Genomic DNA, 22,048 nt, shown 5'->3' with positions numbered 1-22,048 from the left:
GGACTTGGGATAAGAAAAGATAATGTACATTAAATTGCCTGACTAGATATATTGTTTCATGTTTATACTGGTACAGTGGTAATATTTATAGCCACTGGTCTCAACCTCTCAATATTTGTACAAAATTAGTGATAACCAATTCACATCATGAAAATTTTGGGAGCCAGATTTTTTTTTTTCTGGCAGTATTTATAGTTGAGGACAAATTTTCATTTGTGATTTACTTGTACAACATGTCAGTGTCCATATAAGCACAAGTTGTTTGCAAGAGTTAAACTGGTGAATTTAAATAACTTTGTACTGATCATTATTAATCCAGTATAAAAGCATGACTCACTTATTTTCATAGTGAATATCAGGTACACACTGTATTTTATAGAAACTTGTATTTTGAAGTAATATTATCTACAGAGTTGACTACAATGCAGAATGATTTCGATTAATATGTAGCCCAGAATCAAAGAAAAAGACTATAATTTCCACCATCACACTTAAGAACTGTATAGTTGTATTAATTCTCCTAGAACCATGAGCTGAAAACTTTACTTAGTTGCTCAAACTACATCCTACAACATTAAATGCTTCTACAAGACCACTGAGTAGCTGCTACAATGAAAGAACTATAACCTAAGCAAACACATCACCTCCATGTTAACCCAACTGAATCCCCGAGACTGTCGCTGAATGAGCGAGCCATGAAAATGCAATGAGGAGAGACAGACAGAAAGCAGAATGCAGAAGAGCATTAGTGACACTCAAAAAGACAAACACTGAATGAGATAAAGTAAACTATGAAGTAGATCACTACAAATTACACATTAAGCCAGTACTGCATAATTCCCACACTCAAGCCTCCCCAGGATAAATGGGAGTTTTCCTTCCAAAAAGGAAGACCATTCATTGTAGTTACATTTTACTGAATAAAAACTCCAAAATCTCAAAGACAGTAAATATGTAACAACAGATTTTATAATTACCCTGTTAATGAACTAATTCATATGTAATGGAAACAATTAACATATTTAGGACTGCTAGCACTTAGAACAGATGTTCTCCCAAGGACTACCTGGGAGAAAAGTAACTGAATAACATACAGGGAAACAAACAAAAGGGAAGAAATTATGTTCTGGGAAGTGGGGCTTCCAGTAAACTTAGCAAGCCTTTCCTTTCACTCCTCCTTTGTAACACTGCATTGGGAGCTTCTTGTGGAGAAGAAACAGTACCAAAATCGAAAATGATACAATATTAGAAGCTATACTTTCCTATCCATTGTTTTTAAATTACTAGTAATGCAATACAGCCATATCCAAATTAGACTGACACCATTATTTGCCCCAAGAAATTATATGACTTTCCTTAACAGCTACCATCTCAATTTTAAATGTCTGTTTTCCTCCATGCTGTGCTTGCTTTTACAGTTGACTCATATTGTTAATGTAATCATGCAAACGTAGTGCAGCTGTTAGGCTTACCTTTTTCACATCTCTAACTAGCAAATGCAGCGTATTTGGAGGGCCCAATCTCTGAAACAAAAATTACTCACTGTCCATTAGAGCTTCAATAATTCATATTTTTCACAAACACAAATAGCCCTGTACGAAGAACTTCAGGAAAGTATGTGCCATCACATTTAACAGGGGTGAAAAGAAGGAACTGGGCTACAGTGACAAACACAGTATTAATCAAGAGTTGTATAGTCCCTTTCTTACAATGCTTTACGCAGTAGTTCAATGATCTTGATTCAAGTCACAGCAGTTTTTGGTACTGTCTGAACTTATGCTTTCCAGCAGGAGCCATAAAGGATTAGAGGACTAGACTTAAGTTATATGTTGTATGACTGCTGCCCTGGACTACCTGCCACTTAAACGACAGCGAGAAAACACTCTAGAAGTAGTCATGTTCTTGAAGAATTTGCTGTGGTTTGGGCAGGGGAGAATATAAATAAAGAAGCAGGATGTCCTACAGTTTGGGGAAAAACGTTTTGTTTTTCTGGGCCACAAAGAAAAATGATACTGACTTATTGGTTCTTTAAATGTTCTTAACATGCATTTTAAACACGTCATTACATAACAAAGTATAACAGCTTCTAAAAGCTGCTACAAGCTCAGTCATCAGGAATGTGCATATGTAGGGAAACATCAGGACACTGTGTAATAGCAATGGCTCCCTCTACTGCTATCCAACTTCTCTGTATTGCTGCGGCTCAGCTTTTTAGAGACCAATTTTTGAAGCATATATCAGAAGGAGAAGAGGAAAAAGGACATCCCTATACAGTAGCAAAGATATCACATGGCATTTTGTTACTTCTGCTCACTCACAGTATTATAAAGTTCTTCCAGTCGAGGAATAGTGAGGAAGTGTTGCATGTTAACTCCATTCTCAATGAGAAGTTTCACGAAGTCCACTCGATCCAGAACCAGTGCATCCAGCATAGCCTGCTCCAGAGAATTTACCTGAATTGCAGAATGGAGAACATGTGACTACACAAGCACAGATGATGTGGTTGGCCAACAACCACAAACATTTTCATTACTTAGGAGATCCCCAAGTTCCCAAATACACCGATTAATCTCTAAGTGAGAAGGAATTTAGAAAATGACATTTTACCCTTGTGCAAGTCAATACAGATGGTATAGCTTATAGGTGACTTTTTGAGAGACAAGAGAGCAGTGAAACAAACCTTTAGACTATACGGTCTATAGACTATAGACTAGATTATAGACTATAGTGAAATAAACCTTTAGACTAACCAAAGACTATAGCTTTCCAGTCATCTAATTTAGTATTTTTATCTAAACCAGGCTTGCCATACTGGATATGTTATGGGAAAGACAGATTTAATTGCTTAACATGGTAGGAAGAAGTTAAAATAAAAAAATAAAATGATACTATATACATTTAATAAGAGGTTGACATAATTTACCTGGTAACTCACTTATGTATCATCTGCTCACTGTCACTCACAGAGAAAAGGCAACATATAATGCCTGAGAGGCTCAAATCATTCAGGAAGAAGTATTTCCTTTTCCTTCAGCAACTCAACTTTTGGCTTTGGAAAATGGTCAGAAAGTCTAATGGATCTTCCCTTAGTATGGTCTAAAGGCTTAGAACCCACTGGGAGAGGGGAAAAGCCCTTGAGCAGCAATCCTTTAGACACATGAACTTGAATTTAGACAACAAAACGCTTTAACCTACTGCAAATGGAAAATGAAGCACTTAGAAAAGTCAATGCTTAAGCTGCCTTCATTTGATAAATAATATATACAAAGGAGGATGAAGATGTTCACTTATGTCCTCATTTCCTTCTGACAAGTGCAGGGAAGAAGATTCAGCAGACAGGCACTGACTTGTACTGTTGCGGTGTGGCTGCATGTAGTGCACACTGGATGAGAAATGTTCCCGTCTCCAAGACTGAACAGCACCCCTGCACAATTTTATTGCTAATCCTACAGAAACGTGCAAATGAGTGTTCTGTAGAATAAAAATGTTTCTTTGCCCTCTCTCTTTGTTCCTGAGAATGGCTTAAGCACTTTAAAAACTGGTAGTTTGGATTATTCAGTCTCTCATACAGTTTTACAAAAGGGTAAGTCCCACCTGCATACAATAATAGAAAGGCATACAAAGAGGTAAAAAAAAAAAAAAACAACTCTTGAACAGTTTTAATACAAATACTTTCACCTCACCCAGTTCAGGAGTTCAAGCTTTCTTGGATCTGTTTCTTCTTCTGGCTCTTCTTTTGCTTTTCCTCCTTTTTTCTTCCCTTTTCCTTTCCCCCTGGCTGCTTTAGTCTGAGCTGCTGGAGATTTCTTTTCCTTCTCAGGGGCTGTACCCTCAGTAGCTGTAAGGCTTCCTAAAGGCTGTATTTAATAATGCACAATTATTAGAAATCTAATTGATCGTACAGTGATTATGTCACTGAATACACTCCTATTGAACTCGCTTGCCAGTCACCTCTTTTTCCTATGCAGTCAACTTAAAATTATTTCCTTAACTACAAAGAACTTTTTGCTTTACCTTTTTTATTAAAAACTATTATCTCTAATGCAGTGAATAACACTGCAAGTCAAAGTAGTGAAGTAGATAGCCTGTGGTGGGATCTAACATAGAAGATTTCTCTCTCAAAACAAAATCAATGTGAGGGGACTGGGAATAGACAGTACTCAATCAGGGGACGCTTCGGCTTCTTTGCTCTCGTGTAAAGTTTTAGTTTTTGAAATAAATAGCAGCAAGCAGAGTAAGAGCTGGATAGAAAGACAACAAAGATGTTGCATAATGCCAGAAAGTATCCATACTGCAGAGGCTGAAAAGGGGATGAAAGAAAGTCCCTAACTAGTTAATTTATGTTCTGCAAACAATATTTATGCTTATGCCTTTTCAGACGTATCTACTCTCTGCTAATGCCTTCCTCTTTCTAACCTACCTACCCAAGACAGGGAGGGACACGTGCAAGTATTTTGACACTACTTGTCTGTGACTTGGAGGCTTAAATTGCTCCAGCTAATGCTTAGGTCACATAACCTCCATGTACATGAAAACCAGAGTAAAACATCTGTGCTGTGCAGAGAAAACTAGAAAACAAAGCCTATTTTTTTGTTGCTGTTGCTTTTTAACAAGGCTTGTTTCCTGTGTTTTTGTTCATCTTAAAAAATCTTCTCTGCCTGGCTACCATGAAACCATTTGTGAGCATGGATAAAATTGCATCTGCCACCTCACAGCATACGAAAGCTGAATCTTCATGACTGAAAGCAATCTTCATGAATTAGAAATTACAATGCATCAAAATTGGCTAACAGTTTCCACAAATTGTTGCACAGTATGATTATGAAATAGGACAAACAATAACTGGATTCAGTTCCTAGACGGTATTTCTGAATCTAAATTGCAATAATTGGGAGATTGGGACATTCCCTCCAAAAAATGTTTTATAGTAATAACACTTTATAATATTTAGAATCATTAAATCTTCTCTTCTAAAATAAGCATTTTAATGAACCTTGAACACTAGAAACAACACATTACCATAAGTAAAGGAATAAAACAGCATGTACAGTTAGAACTTTAATGATACAGGCTTCTAAATTAAATAAATGTCAACATTATATATAGCATCCACATGAATAGCGTTCCTTTGAGAACCATTTTATTGTATAGTTTCCGGAAAAACATCTAATTAACAAACAAACCACCTTGTACTTCACTCTGTCTCTCTCTTTCATGCTAGTTTCCTCATGACACTTTATAGTAATTCAATAAAAGATGGTTCAAGCAGTAGAGTAAAAGCATCAATACAGTGCAACATAAAAGTGGCTTGAATAGAGAATTTTAGTTACACCAATAAACAAAGGCACTGCACTGATTTCACCATTGACTTCAACCAGTGCAGCACCAGTTCTAATATTTTGAGAGAGAAAATTCCATTTCACGACCTAAAGTTTTACTAAGGATCTGCTTCTTAGTTCATTTGGCACAGCACTGCCTACCAGAGGCCTGTTTTCAGCAATGATTTCGTTTGGTCATCAGCATTAATCCAAATTGAGATTTTCACAGCTGTTAATGAAGTGAGACACACAATTCCTTCTAAGCAGCTCCATGAATTTCAGCTTTGCTGCATACTCTAACAGTTAGTTGGGGACTCTAACGTTAAACTGCTAGCACATATCGTTGAGACAGTCTGAAGTCCAGAAAATGCTTTTTTTTTTTCTTTTCTTTCAAATCTCACATGGAATCTAGCTTAAGGTTATTCTTCTGCTTGTTAGGAAATTGTAATTTCTTTTTTTCACAGAGTTTAAATTATTTCTATTTTATTCAAGTGGCAATGCAAGTAAGTTTCAAAACAAACAGGTGATTCTGAATGAATGAGATATCTTACATCAGCATCAGCTTGTCATAAACCAGAATTCAATACTCTTCTTCCTGCCAATAAAATCCAGGGAGTGAATATGTGGCCACTTATTTTCAATTGTTAGCAAATAAGGTTAATGGTTGGACTTGATGATCTTAGAGGTCTTTTCCAACCTAAATGATTCTATGATTTTATGATAAATAATATGGTGAGGAAAACTTTGTCTTACTGGCCAGTGGTGTCCGAAGACGAAGATTTGGCTGCGTGCAATGTCAACACGATTCCAGGCCAAAGCCAAGCTAAGCTGGTCTGGAGCAGATGCATTGGTACCTAAAGAGAAACACACACCAATATTTGGTATTTCATGCACAATGAAACTAGGTTGGATAACATTCTGCAATTCACTTCCCCAAGAATTAGAAAACGACAGGCCTGACTCCGTAGCCTACTACCGTAAGAATGATTCTACTAGAAAGTAGTAGATGCATCAAACCAATTTATAACATCTTCCATTTGACCCCATAATCCTAATTTCAAAAGGATTAACCAGACCATCTCCCTGTTTCCCTTACAGCTCCCATTTTGACTTTATATTTTGTTGCTAAAGATAGACATTAAACTCTTCTAATAGACTCCTCCTCTCAGCTCCACTGGCTGATGCTGTATATATGAGTAAAATAATTCCTCTCTTTTATCTTTTACTTAGCATTAGGGACAGCAGTGTTCCCATATTGAGACTGTTATCAACTACTATAAATATGCAGACAGAAAACAGATGATGTTTCTGCAAACATAACAGGCTCAAAATAAATTGGGAGCTAATCCTAAATTTGCCCTAAGGCTTAAAGAGCACAATCTGAGATCTGAAAAAATCCACACTGTCTTTTAATCTTCCCACCATTTCTTCTAGCTTTATTAATCTATGCCAGAATTGCAATAAGATGTGTTGAAATATCAATACAGCTGTTGCAGCATTCCCATTCCAGGCCTTCAGGTGAGGGAAGCCACACAAAAATTTCTATCTAGACTTTATACTTTGAGCTAATCTGAATTTTAAGTCAAGGATTTTCAAGTTAGTACTTTGAGCCCAAGCAAATAAATCAGACTTCAATATTAAGAGTGAACCTCAGGCAGTGTATAGGACTGTCTTTAGGGGATCAAATTGTGCATCCTTCCTTACAAAACCCACCTTTGAGGAGAGCAGTTAAGATAGACATCTCAATGTCCTGTTGCCCTTCAGACCCCATACGGAACACAGTGATCTAAAGGACAGCATTAAACCAAACACGCAGAATTACAACACATGGAAGAGAGACGCTAAACATGTAAATACAAAAAAAGAGCAGAATGCTGAAGCTTTATTATTTTCTAAGTCTTGAAAATTTTCAAAATATACAGTTCCACTCATTTTTTCTTTGAAATTGCAATTTTACAGAAACAGCGAATTCAACTTTTTCAATAAAGTTATTGTAAAAAAATCCTTATATTGGTAAATGTGGCAAGCATGATGAAATTCTTCACCAAATCCCTGAATTTTCACAAGTGGAGACAAAACTGTCATACTGAACTGATCATTTTCTGAAAGTTCTACTACTTTCCAGTAGTACTGGAAATGCCAGCTTGGAAATGGGAACACTACTTACCTGAGAAAACTATCATAGCATTAATTTTATTGACTATAATACTCAAGTATTTCTGAGTTCTGTTATATGCTGCACATTGACAAACAAAAATCCAGAAACAACTAATAAGAAAAAGCAATTATTTCTAGTCATGTTTGCTTAGTTGAGTCCATTACAGTTCACTGCCTTTAAAAACAGTAATTCATATAAAACTTAGCCAATCACTAAATATTAAACGATCATAAATACAGAAGAATAACCTAATATTCTATGTTAATTAAATTAATTCTAAATACAGGCAAAAAGTAAAATATCCTTCATTTTCAGAAAACATTGGTTCATAGTAGATGCCAGTATTAAATACTGGGAATGGCAATCTTCTTGAAAGCTTGAATAGATTTGGCACGCACATGAAGATAAATGTTTGCCACAGTGACATCAGGAGAGAAAAGAACTAAAGGAAAGCTATGTTAATGAACAAAAAAGCAGACAATATTATCAAAGGTAAATCATAAGCCTGCTTCAGTCGGTGTCTGAATTTTGCTGAGTAGACCAGGCCTGCTCTGATGAACATTTTAAAATTTGAAGCAGTTTGGCTAAGGCAGCTATTGGCTCTCCTTTCTCAATCAACTCTTCTAAGAAGGCTGACTCTTACAGTCAACTTAGCATAATAATGCTTACTACCAACGTGACTTCTGATGAAGGCATAAGTAGGGAAGCAATCTTGGCACCATATAAATATAAATATATCAATAGTATATTTACATTACTCAGACAATCTAAAGACTTCATATTTGGAGCCCTTAAGAAAGACTTTATATAATAATCAGCTGAGCTAATCAATACTAATCAAACTTCTGAATGCTTAAGTAAAATATGAACAGATGGGCATCTATTTTATTGTAGTATAGAGTTACATTACTAGAAAATATGGTATTTGTCATATTCTATTCCAAGTGGCATTTGCAGCTGGATTAATCCTTAGAGAATTTAGCTTTTACAAAGGTATTTAAATGTATCCTGCAAAATTGCATGATCTGGCTTTTATGAACCCAAGAATTAAGTAGTATCAAAATATGATCAAAATCAAGGAACAGAGATAAAACTCAAATGGACCTTCCCTTCTTGCAAAAATTCCCCCCATGCTGAAGAGAATACAGCATCAGATGTAATGAACCTTGGCGAGAGAAGCATTGGGGAGAATGGGGGAAGAAGGGAAGCACAATTAGAACAGACTGCTATGATACTGTACAGGATGTGGGAAATCACTTGTTGACATTTAAGAGTTTTGTTACCTTGAAATGTATAGATATCTAAGCAAGTATCCCTTGGCAGCTGAAGTGAACATTACAAAGAAAAGCTGGAGAGCATGAGACAATACCAAGCATAATCTCGTGAGAAATGACAACTTTATGAAGAGAGCGGAGAACATGAAACCAGTAGAAAGCCTGCAAAGAACCTGGTGATTGCTTGATACAAATTCCCACCCCAATCCTATGTCATTTCAGTTGTCATAGAACAGCTTCCTGAAAGGGGTCAAGAATGGCTTTGTAGATTAATCCTGAGAGAACCTGATCGTGTTTTTTTCATGTGTTTCTTGACTCAGCTAACAGACACCCCACTGAAAAGAGTATGAACTATAAGGAATGCTGCATTCATTTTACTGATTTATTGAAAATCGTAAAGAAAAAAATTCACATTATCTTTAGGGACAGTATTAAACTTGGAAAGACATGAGTTAATGGTTTGTCTCTGAGCTGACCAGAGATAGAAAGCATGGGCTCTGTGGAAGGAAAACCTACTTAGATATAAGGGAGCATGAAATACCATTTCACAAAGAAGTTGGAAAAATCTCTATTTTCTCAGCTTCGTGAGAAAAGTTATATTAATTAATTCTAATATTTTCTTTATAGTTGCTTGTGCTATAGGCATCACTCCTCAGTGACAGAATTAGGCATCTCAAAGAATAAAACTGCCCCACATTTCATGCTTAAATTCAATAGCAGGTTATTTGTCTGATTCCTGAAACATCTGAATCTGAGAAGGCTGTGGTAATTCTCTCCTGTTTCTATTCATAGAAATATGCAACTTTTTTTTAAAAAAAAAGGAAAAAAAGATAAAAATACCAGCTATACCAGTTCCAGTTGTAATAAAAAAAAAAATCCATTATACTATTCACGTGCTTAAAGCACTTGCTTAAGGTTTGTATAAAGGCATGAAATGGAATTCTACCAGGACTCAAGGGAGAGGTCATATTGACATTTGTTCATCAATTAGTCAAAGGAAAACACTCAAAGACTCACTTCACCTGTAAAGGCACAGGCACAGTGAACACTATTTCAAGGCACTGTTCACAGACGACAGATACGAACACTGAAGATTTTCTTTTCCTGAGTGCACTTTTTTTCCGCAGCTGGGTTACTGGCAGGAGTCTGAGTGGTACAGTACATAGAACAGGCCTGCAGCAAACCAGGATCAAGCACAGCTGGGATCTTCCGGAACACTTCATGTTTCAATTGCTTTTAAAGACTCGAATAGCCCATTTTATTGTCATGAAATGCTTTTAAAAAGTAACTACAGTAGAGGACCAAAGCTGTGCTGATGTACCCTGAATGCTTATTGCTCCTAGGAATCCTTTTTTCAATGATCTTTCCTCTACTTTCTGAAGTTGATGCTTTTTTAATGCATTTATCTAAGTGTCTTAGTCTGCCTTTTGGAAGTCTATACTTGGTCTCATAGAAAACAACTCCTATCACCTCACACAGGAGAAGAATCTGAAATTGGTTTCAGAGGCTTTCCAGAAGACGAAATCCCTTTCTAAGTCCAGGTGTCTAGGTTTATGAATGAGTGATTGTGTATATTTATGAGCCTATATGAAGGAAAAAAAGGTTAAATTGTAGCCCTGTGAGAATGACACTTGAAAGTACTTTACAAAGATTGGTCAAGGAAATTATCTTTGTGAACTACTTTTATAACACTTACAAGTTCCTTTTTTTTCATGCATTCCATAAGAATGATGAACAGCTGATGAGCTTGATTCCTGCTGTAGTTGAAGGTTTTCTGGATTGTAACTAGTAGCTGGTCCCTGAGGGATTCACTTATTACCCTAAATGAAAAAGGAGACATAAAACATTGCCAGAATTAACATATGTTAGGAAGGTCTACTGCTTGAGAAATATTTTTTCATGCACCAGTACAGTGACTTCATTTTGAAAATAAATGAAAACACACAGAATCTCTGCATTCAGTATGGCTAAAGCTGAGGATTTCATGAAAAATTAACAGTAATCAGGAGATTTATACCCAGACTGGCACTTATGTATCTCAGCACCTCAATATTGATTTAAAAATCAGCAGGGAACTTGAACTATCATTTTGCCCTTGAATATTGTATTTGTATTATAAGGTAGCTCTTATTCTTCCTGTTTATGTATATATACACTTTTGTTAAGAAGTTTGTCCTTCAGAATTTCAGCAGTACGCTTAACTGGACCCCTACCTTTACCTCTAAACACTGCAAGGCCCTTTGAGTATAGCCAGAAAACCCGAACTATTTCACACTACTGGTATGTCACCTTGGTCATTCTTTACTTCTTAAACATAGAATTTATTTGCTAGAGTATGTGAAACCTTGTAATATCAATTCAGAAACATATAAACCAAATGTGATTAAAAAAGATAGATTGAAAACATTCCAGAAAAGGTCAGAAATGTTTGATCTCACAAAACAGTCTGAAATAGAGCCCTTCAACCTCAGTCATTTCCTAATAAAACACATGTATTTTCAGATGATAGCAAACAACACCAGAAGGCATTCAAAGCAATGACACAGCTGAGACTGCCAAGTGCAGTAAAATTCAAAGTTCATTGTTAAAAAATGATTCTTTGTAATGTGACACATTTATGAATACATTTGTCTCATCATCATTATTGGAAAGGAAAACTGGACACCGCATCACGTGTACTGGGAAAGAAAGTCATGCAGTGAGCAGATCTTGTACAGATTGATCCTAATAAGCTCTTTTAATTACCTGTGAGCTGATGGGAAGGATGGATGAGAAATAAAAAAAAAAAAAAAAGGCAAATTTGATCTAAGCTAAGGAGGCTTGTTCAACAGAGAGAAAAGTGCTGAATCATAAATAGCTGGTAGGATTAAAGCTGTACTATATGTGTACATCCAGCAGAGCTGTTTTTCCTATTCAGCGCATGACATCTGCACTGCTCGACAGTAATAGTTGTCTGCTTAATATTTCATCCAATCCAAGTTTCAGTTAAAAAACTGAAAGTATGTCTCTGTCAAAGAAACAGAGACTGTTTCTTCAGTGTAAGGAGGGTGTGCTGTACCCTACTGAAGAAAATACATTACATTTTTGCCTGAATCTTAATATCAGGATTCTATCTTCAGTAGCAACAGTGGAAATGGGGAACATGTTCGTTTGACTGGGAGAAGCAATACTGAAGTAAAAAAAATGCAATACTCTGCTTCCGCTTGGAGTATTTGTCAGGAGAGATCTTTTACTCTGCAATGCAATGAGCTTTCTGCTGCAAATACAGGTTTCGAATCTTCTTTAAACAGACTGTATTCTACCAACCAAAAGGACAGACAGCCAATCATAAAAATTACAGATTCCAGAAAACACTGCATTAGAAGCAACTGTTACAGCAGATAGGAGGGCCGTGAAGCAGAATGTTCCAGACAACATCCTCCGCTCTGTGGCACCAAGCAGCACTAACTGCCATGAGCAACTGTCAAAGAAGCAAGAAACAGAAAGGAAGAAAGCCCAACATCTGTTCAGTTGGTCCGGCAATCTTGGAGCATCAATGTCATTCATACAACACACTAGGCGCAGGCAGTACACATTTTGAAAATATGTGAACTAATTAATCACAGTCCCGGCCTGAGAAAAGGAATAATTCTTGGGAACCGCTTGTTTCTCACTTTTTAAGCACCCAACCCAGCAGCAAGTATAGCGCAGCAAACTTTGATGGAGCTTGTATGACAGTGTACTGCACTGAGACCAAGCTTATTTTAATGGACCATCAAATACATCCAAGTGCTAACAACTTCCACTCATTAACACCAGGGCTAAGAACAAACAGGCATCAAAAGCTGACTAACAGCAGCTTCTGTTAGAAGCATTTTGTCACTGAGCTTTGTTTTTACGCAGCTTTTAGGGTGCACAATGCCTTGCTTTTCTGAGCAAGATGTAGCTTTGGTGAAGATCTCACAATCTTACCCTCCTTCTTCTGAATACTTGTGTGCAAATGACAGAATATCAGATGCTCGTCCACTACCATCACATATCACAACAGGAAGAGGAGGTTCTTCTCGTAGACACTCCAGGACAATGGAGATAACATTAGGACCACCTTCCACGATAAGTCCAACTACAGGAACACCTTGTCCCAGCCCTGTAAAAACAGAACAGAAACAAAAAAGAAATGTCAATAAAACCAAATTTAAGAGGTTGATATGTTATGAAGGGATGTGATTTGGAGAGATCTTTACAGAAAGATGTCCGTACACTGTTTCATAACCCCAAACAGAAAAGTGTAAGGTATCTCTTTGCCCTTGTAGTTTAACCTGGCAGGCAGCTAAGTACCATGTAGCCATTTGCTCACTTCCTGCCAGTGGCATGGTGGAGAGAACTGAGGGGGAAAAAAGTAAAACTCATGAGTTGAGATAAAGACAATTTAATAGGAATGAAAATAGAAAAAAAAATACAAAAAACAAGTGATGGACAACACAGTTGCTCACCACCAGCCAGTCCCCAAACAACAGCAGCTCCTCTGGCCAACTCCCCCAGTTTTATGGTTGAACATAACATCATATGGTATGGAGAATCCCTTTGGACAACTTGGGTCAGCTGTCCTGGTTCTGTCCCCTCCCACCTCCTTGCGAACCCCCAGCCTCCTTGCTGGCAGGGCAGTATGAGAAGCTGAAAAGTCCTTGACTTAGTGTCTGAAACATCATTGCGTTATCAACATTATTTTCTTCCTAAATCCAAAACATGGAACCATACCAGCAACTATGAAGAAAATTAACTCTATCCCAGATGACACAGGACACCTTGCTTTTCCGTCAGGTTCATACTGTTTATTTGTTCACTCAGTGATGGCAAAATGTTTGTAATCTCTTTCAGTAGACACCATGCAGAGATAAAACAGCTAAACATGATTCTGCTATTACTTCATTATCTTCACTGTGACTTAGATGGCTCCTAAACCACTGTGCCTTTGATGCTTTAAGTCTTCATTGGTTACCTACACGAATTCTTCAGTAAGGTGACATACACCTATGCTTTCTCTTAACAAAAAAAATAGGAATTTAGTCTCTTTATCATGAAGCTGAAATGGCTGGCCGATGGAAGAGACGACAGCTGAGCATCCCTTTGCTGTCCCTGCCTCACTGTGATCTCCAGGCATAGGATGACAAAGGGAAGCCCACAGGTCACAGGGTCTCAGTAGCCTTGGTCACGAGATCACTTGGGGAAATGAGGGACAAAACATTACCTGAAGGCTGACTAATCCCACTATTATAAGCATTTGAATTCAGTTCTTAATCTGTAAAATGACCAGTGTTTCGTAAAGATGTACTTTTCTGTACAGCTGAATTCGCATTTTTAGCCTTCATTCCTTTCTGAAGAACAGGAACATCATGGACAGTAACAGCAGAAGCTTCCTGACATCCTCCTGTCAGTATACCCCAGCTCTGATAAGGAGGAGTCACAGAGCCTGGGCCGGCCTCTGTGTCCATGAAATCCTTAGTGATTCCTGCTGAGATTTCCAGAAGAGGTGCCTGTGCTTGAAGCGACTAAAAAGAAACAAAACAACTCCCTATATGTTGTTACTGGTAAGTGTACTGCAAAGCTTCATAGAACTCAAAATTTCTACACGTATTCCCAGCTAAGCACCTTTTGCAACGAGAATCACCAAACACTACTTAAATGAGAACCAATATTCCCAGCCCCAAGTGGTATTAAAAGAAATTATACAGAATATCTTGCCTCTGGGCCCTGACTTCCTTATCTTCCAAGCCAGTGCTCTCTTTTATAATGTTACAACTCTCCCAGCATTTCTGCAGATGACAAAGATGAAAAAAGCAAAGCTATGTTAGCCATTTCAAATGTCTGTCCATGGGCAACAGTGCGTGACACTGTCTCCATGCTCAAAGGCAACAGGCATTATTTTAGTGAGTTTAGTTTCTTAAGCTAACTGTAAGCAACAAGCAGTATTTGAAGACTTTCCAGAATGCTTAGATATCTTTTGGCAGATCTCTAAATGCATCTTTAGTCTTTAACCAGCTCTCTACTTCACTTTTCTGCTCTACCGTAAAGAGCACTTAAACCCTATTAGTGACTTTTATACAGTCCAAATGCAATTGGCATTCTGAATGTTTTGTTTTTCTTACTTTTATAGGCACACACAGTTTCTAAGGACATCTCTCAGAAGTCAGAAAGTCAGCTGGCAGAACTGATGTCTATTTTCCTGCACTTTTTAATTAAAGTCCAGAATCCAAGACTAATATATTTTTTGACTGTTTCTAATTATTTGTTTAACTTGCTGGAAAGCCACAGCTACTAGCATTTCTTATTTATTTAATATTTTTAAAAAAGTATTTTTTCCACAGAAGTTTTAATGAAAAATGTCTTTTAAAATATCTATTTTTTTTCTAAATAATGACAAAAACAAATCTAGAAAGTTGCTTTAGAGAGGATGTAACTAGCAAAAATTTTAAAACTGCACAGAACTCTAAATATAGAGGCACTGATGAGAAATTATCTCAATAATTGCTTCAATAAAAATCAAAATTCAAACTGAGTTTATCTAGATCACAGACTTTTGAGTGTGATATTTTAAAAGAAACAAATTCATATAAAAGAGAAAAAAAGTTAGTATAAACATAAAGTTAGTATAACATCACCCCATTCTGTGTATTTATGGATGCTTAAAAATTCTTGCTAGAAATGCAAAACTACTTTGCATATTCTTTTCCTTAAATTCTTACAGCTTTCAGCCTTCACCTCACTTATTTTTCAACTTTTCTTCATTTCTTTATGTGATCCTTACTTTTCTGTGTTTTCTACGATGTTAGATGTGGGCTCTTTCATCTAGTTTAGTCACATAGTCCTGATCAAATTCCTGCTAGGAAGAGTTGGAAGAAACATTTAATTTCAATACCTTGAAGTATTTCAAGTATTTCCCTCTACCCTCCCTTCTTTAACACATTATTTTTACAGTTTGCCCCACTGTACTTACGTGTATTAATTTTCTGGAGGGAAATATGTTTTTCCAACTGACGTCGTAGCTTTACTTCAGCTCCATATTTACCTAGTGTACCATTGTCTGCCAGAATGAAATGTGTATGGGAACTGTTGAGCACAGAGAGCTTACTTAGAGGGTTTGACATTGTTTGGTAAACACGTGTTACCTGTCAAAAGGAGAGGTGCGCCTAGATTAGAGATACCAAATAAACATGAAAATCCTCCACAACATTCAACAGAAGCACACACTTTATGAGGAAACAAATCAACCAGATGTTTATAACTGAAAATAGAGGAGAATTAGAAAAGGAGCTAGCATTTACACTCAAAACTTGAACTCTTCACAGCAGTGTTTTCACTGGAGAATGAGTCACATCTATGCATTCTCCTGCATGTTCACCTATGCTCACTGATGTGCTCTCCTTGATCACATACTGTCTTACATACTGGTATTGCTGCATTAGGAAATACGTTCTCACTTGGAGTCACTAGTAGCTAATAAGCCACTGCTGAGTACCCACCTACAATAAAGTCCTAGACACATAAACGCACTCATGATTTATACAACTTGGCATTACCACACTGAAGGTAGAACCTAAGACCAACTTACACCAGAGAGATCTCTACTAGTGAAAGTAATGGAAACCTCCCTAGCTCCTTACGCACTCTGTGGTCATACATGACATCCTGTCATATATATTTAAACAACAGCCTTTCTTTAATAAATTGTCTGATTTAAGCTCTTAGGCAATGCTTTAGAAACAGTGAAAATACTAATACTACAAATAGATGAACTGTGTATTTTGCTACAGAGCTGACATTGCTAATTACAAAGGAATTTCCTTAAAACACTTACATCTTTTCCTATCAGATCTTCCTTGTTTTCTACAATGCCCCATGGTGCAATTCCTACTGCACAGATTCGTCCTCTGGATTTTGAAGAATGATCTTTCAAGGCATCTCCCACATGACGAATGACACCTATAGATACAATTCATTGAACTAATTCTTGGCACTTTTAAGAGATTACCAAGTAACAGAATTTTCTTCTTGCTTCTCACTGAGCTCCCTACTTTCCTGCATTACTTTAGCTACCTAAACTGATATCTGTTCTTTATAATAAAACATGCAATGCAGACAAACACATGCTTATATTTTGTGTAAATCTTATTTTTTTTCACATCCTTGTTCTGAATTCACTCAAGCATTTGAAAAACTTTTCCAGTTACTTAACTTACCACAGCGTAATCTGTACCAGTAAATGGAATTACACCATTCATTGTACACAATGCTGAACACATATGGAATGCTATCACTTTACAAACTTGGGGTCTAAGCAAGCAAAAAAGCACGAGGGTTATCTAATAAATGTTTTTCCACTCCAAAATTATTCTGAACAACAATCATCACCTTCCCTTAAAGATATTATATCTTTCTCGTAAAAGTAAAGTCAAAGGAGCTCACTTTTATCTTGCATAGTTTTCTGAGAAATAATACAAAGATTTATTTCATGAGGATAGTGGCCTAGAAATATTATAATGAAAATCTGCACCTGACTGTTCTTTGAAGATCACTTACAATCCATATTAAAGAAAAATGAATTAGAAACCAACTGGTTTCCAAACGTAACAGTACATAATGAGTCATCAGAGCAGCTATCTTTCAACACATCTTTCAAGTTCTGGACATCAAATCAACACCACGTTTTTGAGAGAATCCATGAAAAATACTAAAAACCTCCTGGTGGCGTTATCTGGAGCTACTCTACACATGATGTTTTAGATATGGTCAAAAAGGAAACAAAGACACACAAAACTTTTTCAGGTGGCCTGAAGACTGGAGGAAAACGCAAACAGGAGATCACAATGTCTCCAACTACTGTAGCATCATTTACACCCAACTTACAGCTTTCTGTTTCAAGATCGTTAATTTACAGTAATTCCTTTAAGAATAACTACGTTATATAATTACAAGACAGAGTGTGGGTATTCATAGCGATAAGTGATCCGGGGAGACAGTGACTCAGGGACATGGCGTTTAAGATGGACAATCAGCTGATCACTAACTCTCAGACAGATCACACAGCCTAATGGCTCAGTCCTTGGCTGCATGAACAAGGAAGCGTCAAATGGAAGAAGACAGGATGTTAAGCATGTTTCACTCCAGAGATTAAAAGCTTCATCAAGCACTGTACCAAAAATTGCAGCATTTAAAATTCAAGAAAACTGTTAAATAAATAAATAAATAAAAAGAGAGTTCAAGGCAGAGGTGTGATAAAGACTGAAGGACTGGAAAAATGTGACAGTCTTAAGGAACTCAGCCTGTGTAGTTTGATAAAAGCACTGTGTATAAAAACAGGCTCAGGAAATAGACTTCTAGTAAGAAAAAGAGCTATGTAAAAATAATAATAATAATTAAAAAAAAAAAAACAAAAAACAACAGTGAAAGTTAGAACTAGGCCAATTCAAAGTAGGAGATTTCTTAAGTATGAGGACAATTGACAATATATCACATCTAGTCATAGATTCCTTGCTACAGCGTTCCTTTTTTGGTCTAGTGGCTAATAACTCATTCATGTAGACTTAAATCTTCTGCCTTTGGGAAAGAATAGTAGCTGAAAATGAATGAATTCTTAAGTAAACTAAAAGTTCCGGGAACAGCTTACCTGTACTAACACCTCCAGTGAAAATCCAGGCTCCGGTGGTCATGGCAGCCTTTATCAGACCTTTTCCGAACACTTGCTTCAGTTTCGGTTGCATTTCAAAGTTCTGGAGGCCCCCATGGACAGAGATTAAGAGTTTGGGCAATTCTAGTTGCCAGTCTTTCACCATGAGATGCAGCAGAGAATCTGGTTTGGTGTCATATGACACACGGATATACTGCAAAGACCAACACATAATATTATCCCTCTGTCAGCCCTGTAAATTGTCCATTGACTAAGCACAGAATGGTTACATTAAGCCACCCATCTTGAAGGAAGAGTTTTAGAACTATTAAGCAACACCTTAAACGTACCTACTGCTTATGATTAAAAGAAATAGGTTGAAAAATTTCATTTTGCTATTCAGAATTTACCATTCGCTTCATGAATTTTAAAGCACCACTTTCCTCTCCCTCCCTTCAAAACTGACTGCAAGTGAGTGAACCTAAGCTCTTACTACAAATCTGCACTGTTGGAAGCTACCAATTTAAAATGACTGGAAGGTGTCATTCCTAAAATCTTGGTTTGCCTGCCAAAGAGAAGCAATGATCTTCATAAGAAATAGGAAGCCTATGCTACATTTATCCCATTCACTGTTGACATACATTTCCATGTCTGCAGCAATGATTTTTATTCTCAGTTTAGTTCTGCTTTTCTGATTTCTTTTCAAACTACTGCTCTATGAAACAAAGCTATGAAACAGACTTGGGCTTATTTCTGCTTTAAAAACAAACAACTACTAACAAAAATCACCAAGCTCTCCCATATATTTTAGACAAGCTTTTGCGGTGTGACTGTTTCAACCGGCAGGCTCAGTAGAGAGATAAGAAAGCAAATAGGCAAAGGAACAAATCCAGGTTTGGATCTGAGATGCAAAACAGAAAGAGACTTTTTGTAAAAGCTTGAATTGCTGTTACCCATTGCTAAGGAAACTGAAAAGTCCATTTTCCAGCTCCATGAAGCCTCTGTCTTTCAGGAAAGCTAGATTAACTTCTAATTTTATTAGACCTCAAACCTTAAAACAACATCTATATCCATTCTGGGTTATTTGGCCCACAAGCTAACAAATCTAATACAAACAGTTAGAACCTTGGGCACTAAGGTGCGTCCTCAGCTGATATTTACTGACAGTAACTTCAATGAAAGTGTTTCCCCAAGGCATTAAAAGGTGCTTTCTAGAACAATATTATTTTTTCTTTCCTCTTCTCTTTTTCATTTTTTGAGCATCCTCTCCACACCTTTCTTAGGCAATAGAGACTCCCTCTGTTTTCAACGAATTATGTACTATGTGAGCTGGAATCTTATTAAGCTAGCATATGAAATGAGTATCTTAGAGTAGCCTATGCTCCTTACCATGGCCTTATTTGAATGTCCTCCTCCCTGGAATTCAAGGTTTCCATAGGCATCAGTTGGGTATGTATGGGTGTGTTTGCTGACAGACCATTTCTCTGGTTGAGCCTCCACTTGCTTTGTTTCTTCCCCATTTTTATTAGCTGTTATACTTGGAGGAGGTGGAATATGCTGGTTAATTAGCTGTCCACAGCAGCACCTGAAAGTTAAAATTTGAAGCAAATTTGAACACAGTATCCACACTATTGGTTCGTGACTAAAAAACAAATAAATCAGAAATGAGATTTTCAGTTTATCATGCCTTGCACTACTTGAATCATAGAAACAGGTCTAGGTCATATCTTCAACGCTAGGAACTAACAACTCACTGCCTCTCCTTACTGCACAGCCTTATCGTCTCTGTATAGTACTTCGCATAGCTCTGTACTGACTGGAATGCAATCACATCTTGCACTTCTGTTGCCCTTTAACGTGTCCTTAAGGGCAACGAGTAAACTTGGTCTCACTTTCACCTGTATAAACCCAAATAGAGCCCAGTTTCCTTAGTATTAACTTCTCTGTTTGCTGCTGCAAAAATTTCAAAGGTTACCTGCTAATGTCTTTGCTGTTGGCAATTACATAGATGCATTCTCTTTTTGAAAAGGTTTTCTCTATCCAAGCCTTTTGACCCTTAAAGGGAAAAAAATAAGAAACATAATGAAACAGTTCTGGGGCAGATATAGTAATATTTTCATCCTATTTTTAAATACAAGCATTTAATTCAATAAATCACCTTAAAACACCATATACATCTACCCACAAAGCAATTAGGTGATGTGAATTTTCTATGACTTGGATAAAAATCAAAGCTAGAATATATGTAAAAACCTTTATGTACAAACATGCTGGTCTTGCAAGTACAATGCTTATCTGAAGCTCTACCAAAAATGCACTTGCTTCTTCTTATTTTAGCAAATAGCAAGTGAACTCCAAGTAGTACAGAAAAACAGCATAAGTTGTGACATAAATAGATTAACAGTATTTCATCCAAACAACACTTTAATACTGTTCTTTGTATAAAGAAATTACTTCCTAAAGAACTTTCCCAGTTTGATGAAATATCTTCTCAAACTCATTTTCTCCTGTTTTAAATCAAGTTCCAATCATTCCAAAGGCATGTCTAGAGGAGAAAAGTGAAAGAACATTTGACAGAAAAAGGACAAACTCTTCAGGCATGGTGTTACCTGTGAAACAGGAAAATGACCTCGAAGACAAAACAGAATCGTGTTATCTGGGTCTGCAAACCAGATTTAATTAGACCAAGCTCACAACCATTTAAAAAAAAAAGCTGTAGGCAAACTAGAACAGAACCACGGATCTGCAATGCTGTTAGAAAGCTTATTCCGAAAGTGCAGCCCAGTTAGGCCTGGGAATGCTGAAGGGAGTGAGTTCAGAAATGGCTACAGGCCAAAGTTTCCCATACTTTCTTAATTGCAAACTCTAGGGCTTGTCCTTGCAATCATCAACAAGGCAAAGTATCATCATGATGGCAATACTAAACAGTATTTAGTAGTGAATTTGAAAAAGTAAACTCAAAAGCAGCCCCCCTTACATTTTAAAGGAATAAAAAATGTTAAAGCACACTCACAATTTGATGGCATGGATAACTTTGCCTTGATGATGAAAGTTGCTTCTTCTAAGTTTGGATTAGGGAATTAGAGTCTTAATTCATTTTTCAAGGAGCAAGCAAATGCCAAGTGCATTGCTTTAGTTTCCTCTATGAAAGTGAAATGAAACTTTTCCAGAGGCAAAAGCTTAAAATGCCATGTAAACTTTCAAGGCTCCTTCAACAAAAAAAATTGAACTTTCTTAGAGAAAGAACTGAAAACCTTACTGATTTCCTGACTAAAGTCATCTGCAGATTTCTGTCAGCAGAAAACCCCATCAGGCTGTCTGGTAATAGGGGGCTACTCCATCCCTGGACTAACTGCTGCACAGACTACATACAGCATGAATGAATAGAGGGTGTGGTAGTTTCTCATTTTTTCTTGTCTGAGGCTGTCTCTGAAGTTCCTTTGTTCGTTGACTTGTTGGGTCCTGTCAGGCCTCTTCATTTCCTCCATTATGTCTGAAATAATAGATTACTTGAAGTTCCCTCACTTTAAGTAAGTTGCAAACCCAATTCCATGTTTGCTCATAAAAGCTTCTGCTCCATGAAAAAGCTGCCCATAATCTGTCCAGGTAAGCAAATATTTGCCTCTTTCAGGTGCCTCTCAGCCTGAATGCCTCG

At 37.0% G+C, this 22,048-nt stretch overlaps 1 protein-coding gene across 7 annotated transcripts in view; it reads right to left on the bottom strand.

Moving 5' to 3' along the window:
• Positions 1-22,048, bottom strand: part of TRPM1 (transient receptor potential cation channel subfamily M member 1) — a 138,089-nt gene that overhangs the window by 21,574 nt on the left and 94,467 nt on the right. For 6 of the 7 annotated variants that reach the window (XM_048060046.2, XM_048060053.2, XM_048060054.2 and 3 more), the window contains 12 exons: positions 20,369-20,448; positions 19,783-19,978; positions 18,394-18,607; positions 16,585-16,709; positions 15,724-15,895; positions 12,702-12,876; positions 10,447-10,570; positions 7,032-7,104; positions 6,072-6,172; positions 3,684-3,857; positions 2,319-2,453; positions 1,473-1,523 (listed from right to left, as the gene is read on the bottom strand). In XM_048060046.2, coding sequence (XP_047916003.2) covers positions 1,473-1,523; positions 2,319-2,453; positions 3,684-3,857; positions 6,072-6,172; positions 7,032-7,104; positions 10,447-10,570; positions 12,702-12,876; positions 15,724-15,895; positions 16,585-16,709; positions 18,394-18,607; positions 19,783-19,978; positions 20,369-20,448 — 1,620 coding nt within the window. Of the gene's footprint in view, positions 1-1,472; positions 1,524-2,318; positions 2,454-3,683; positions 3,858-6,071; positions 6,173-7,031; positions 7,105-10,446; positions 10,571-12,701; positions 12,877-15,723; positions 15,896-16,584; positions 16,710-18,393; positions 18,608-19,782; positions 19,979-20,368; positions 20,449-22,048 lie in introns of those variants that run through there. The other variant, XM_067003939.1, reaches the window with a different exon arrangement.

The sequence above is a fragment of the Anser cygnoides genome, chromosome 11 (assembly GCF_040182565.1).
Source record: "Anser cygnoides isolate HZ-2024a breed goose chromosome 11, Taihu_goose_T2T_genome, whole genome shotgun sequence".
Classification (NCBI taxonomy): domain Eukaryota; kingdom Metazoa; phylum Chordata; class Aves; order Anseriformes; family Anatidae; genus Anser; species Anser cygnoides.
The sequence above is the reverse complement of the archived record's forward strand: the minus strand, read 5'-3'. Positions and strand labels throughout refer to the sequence as shown.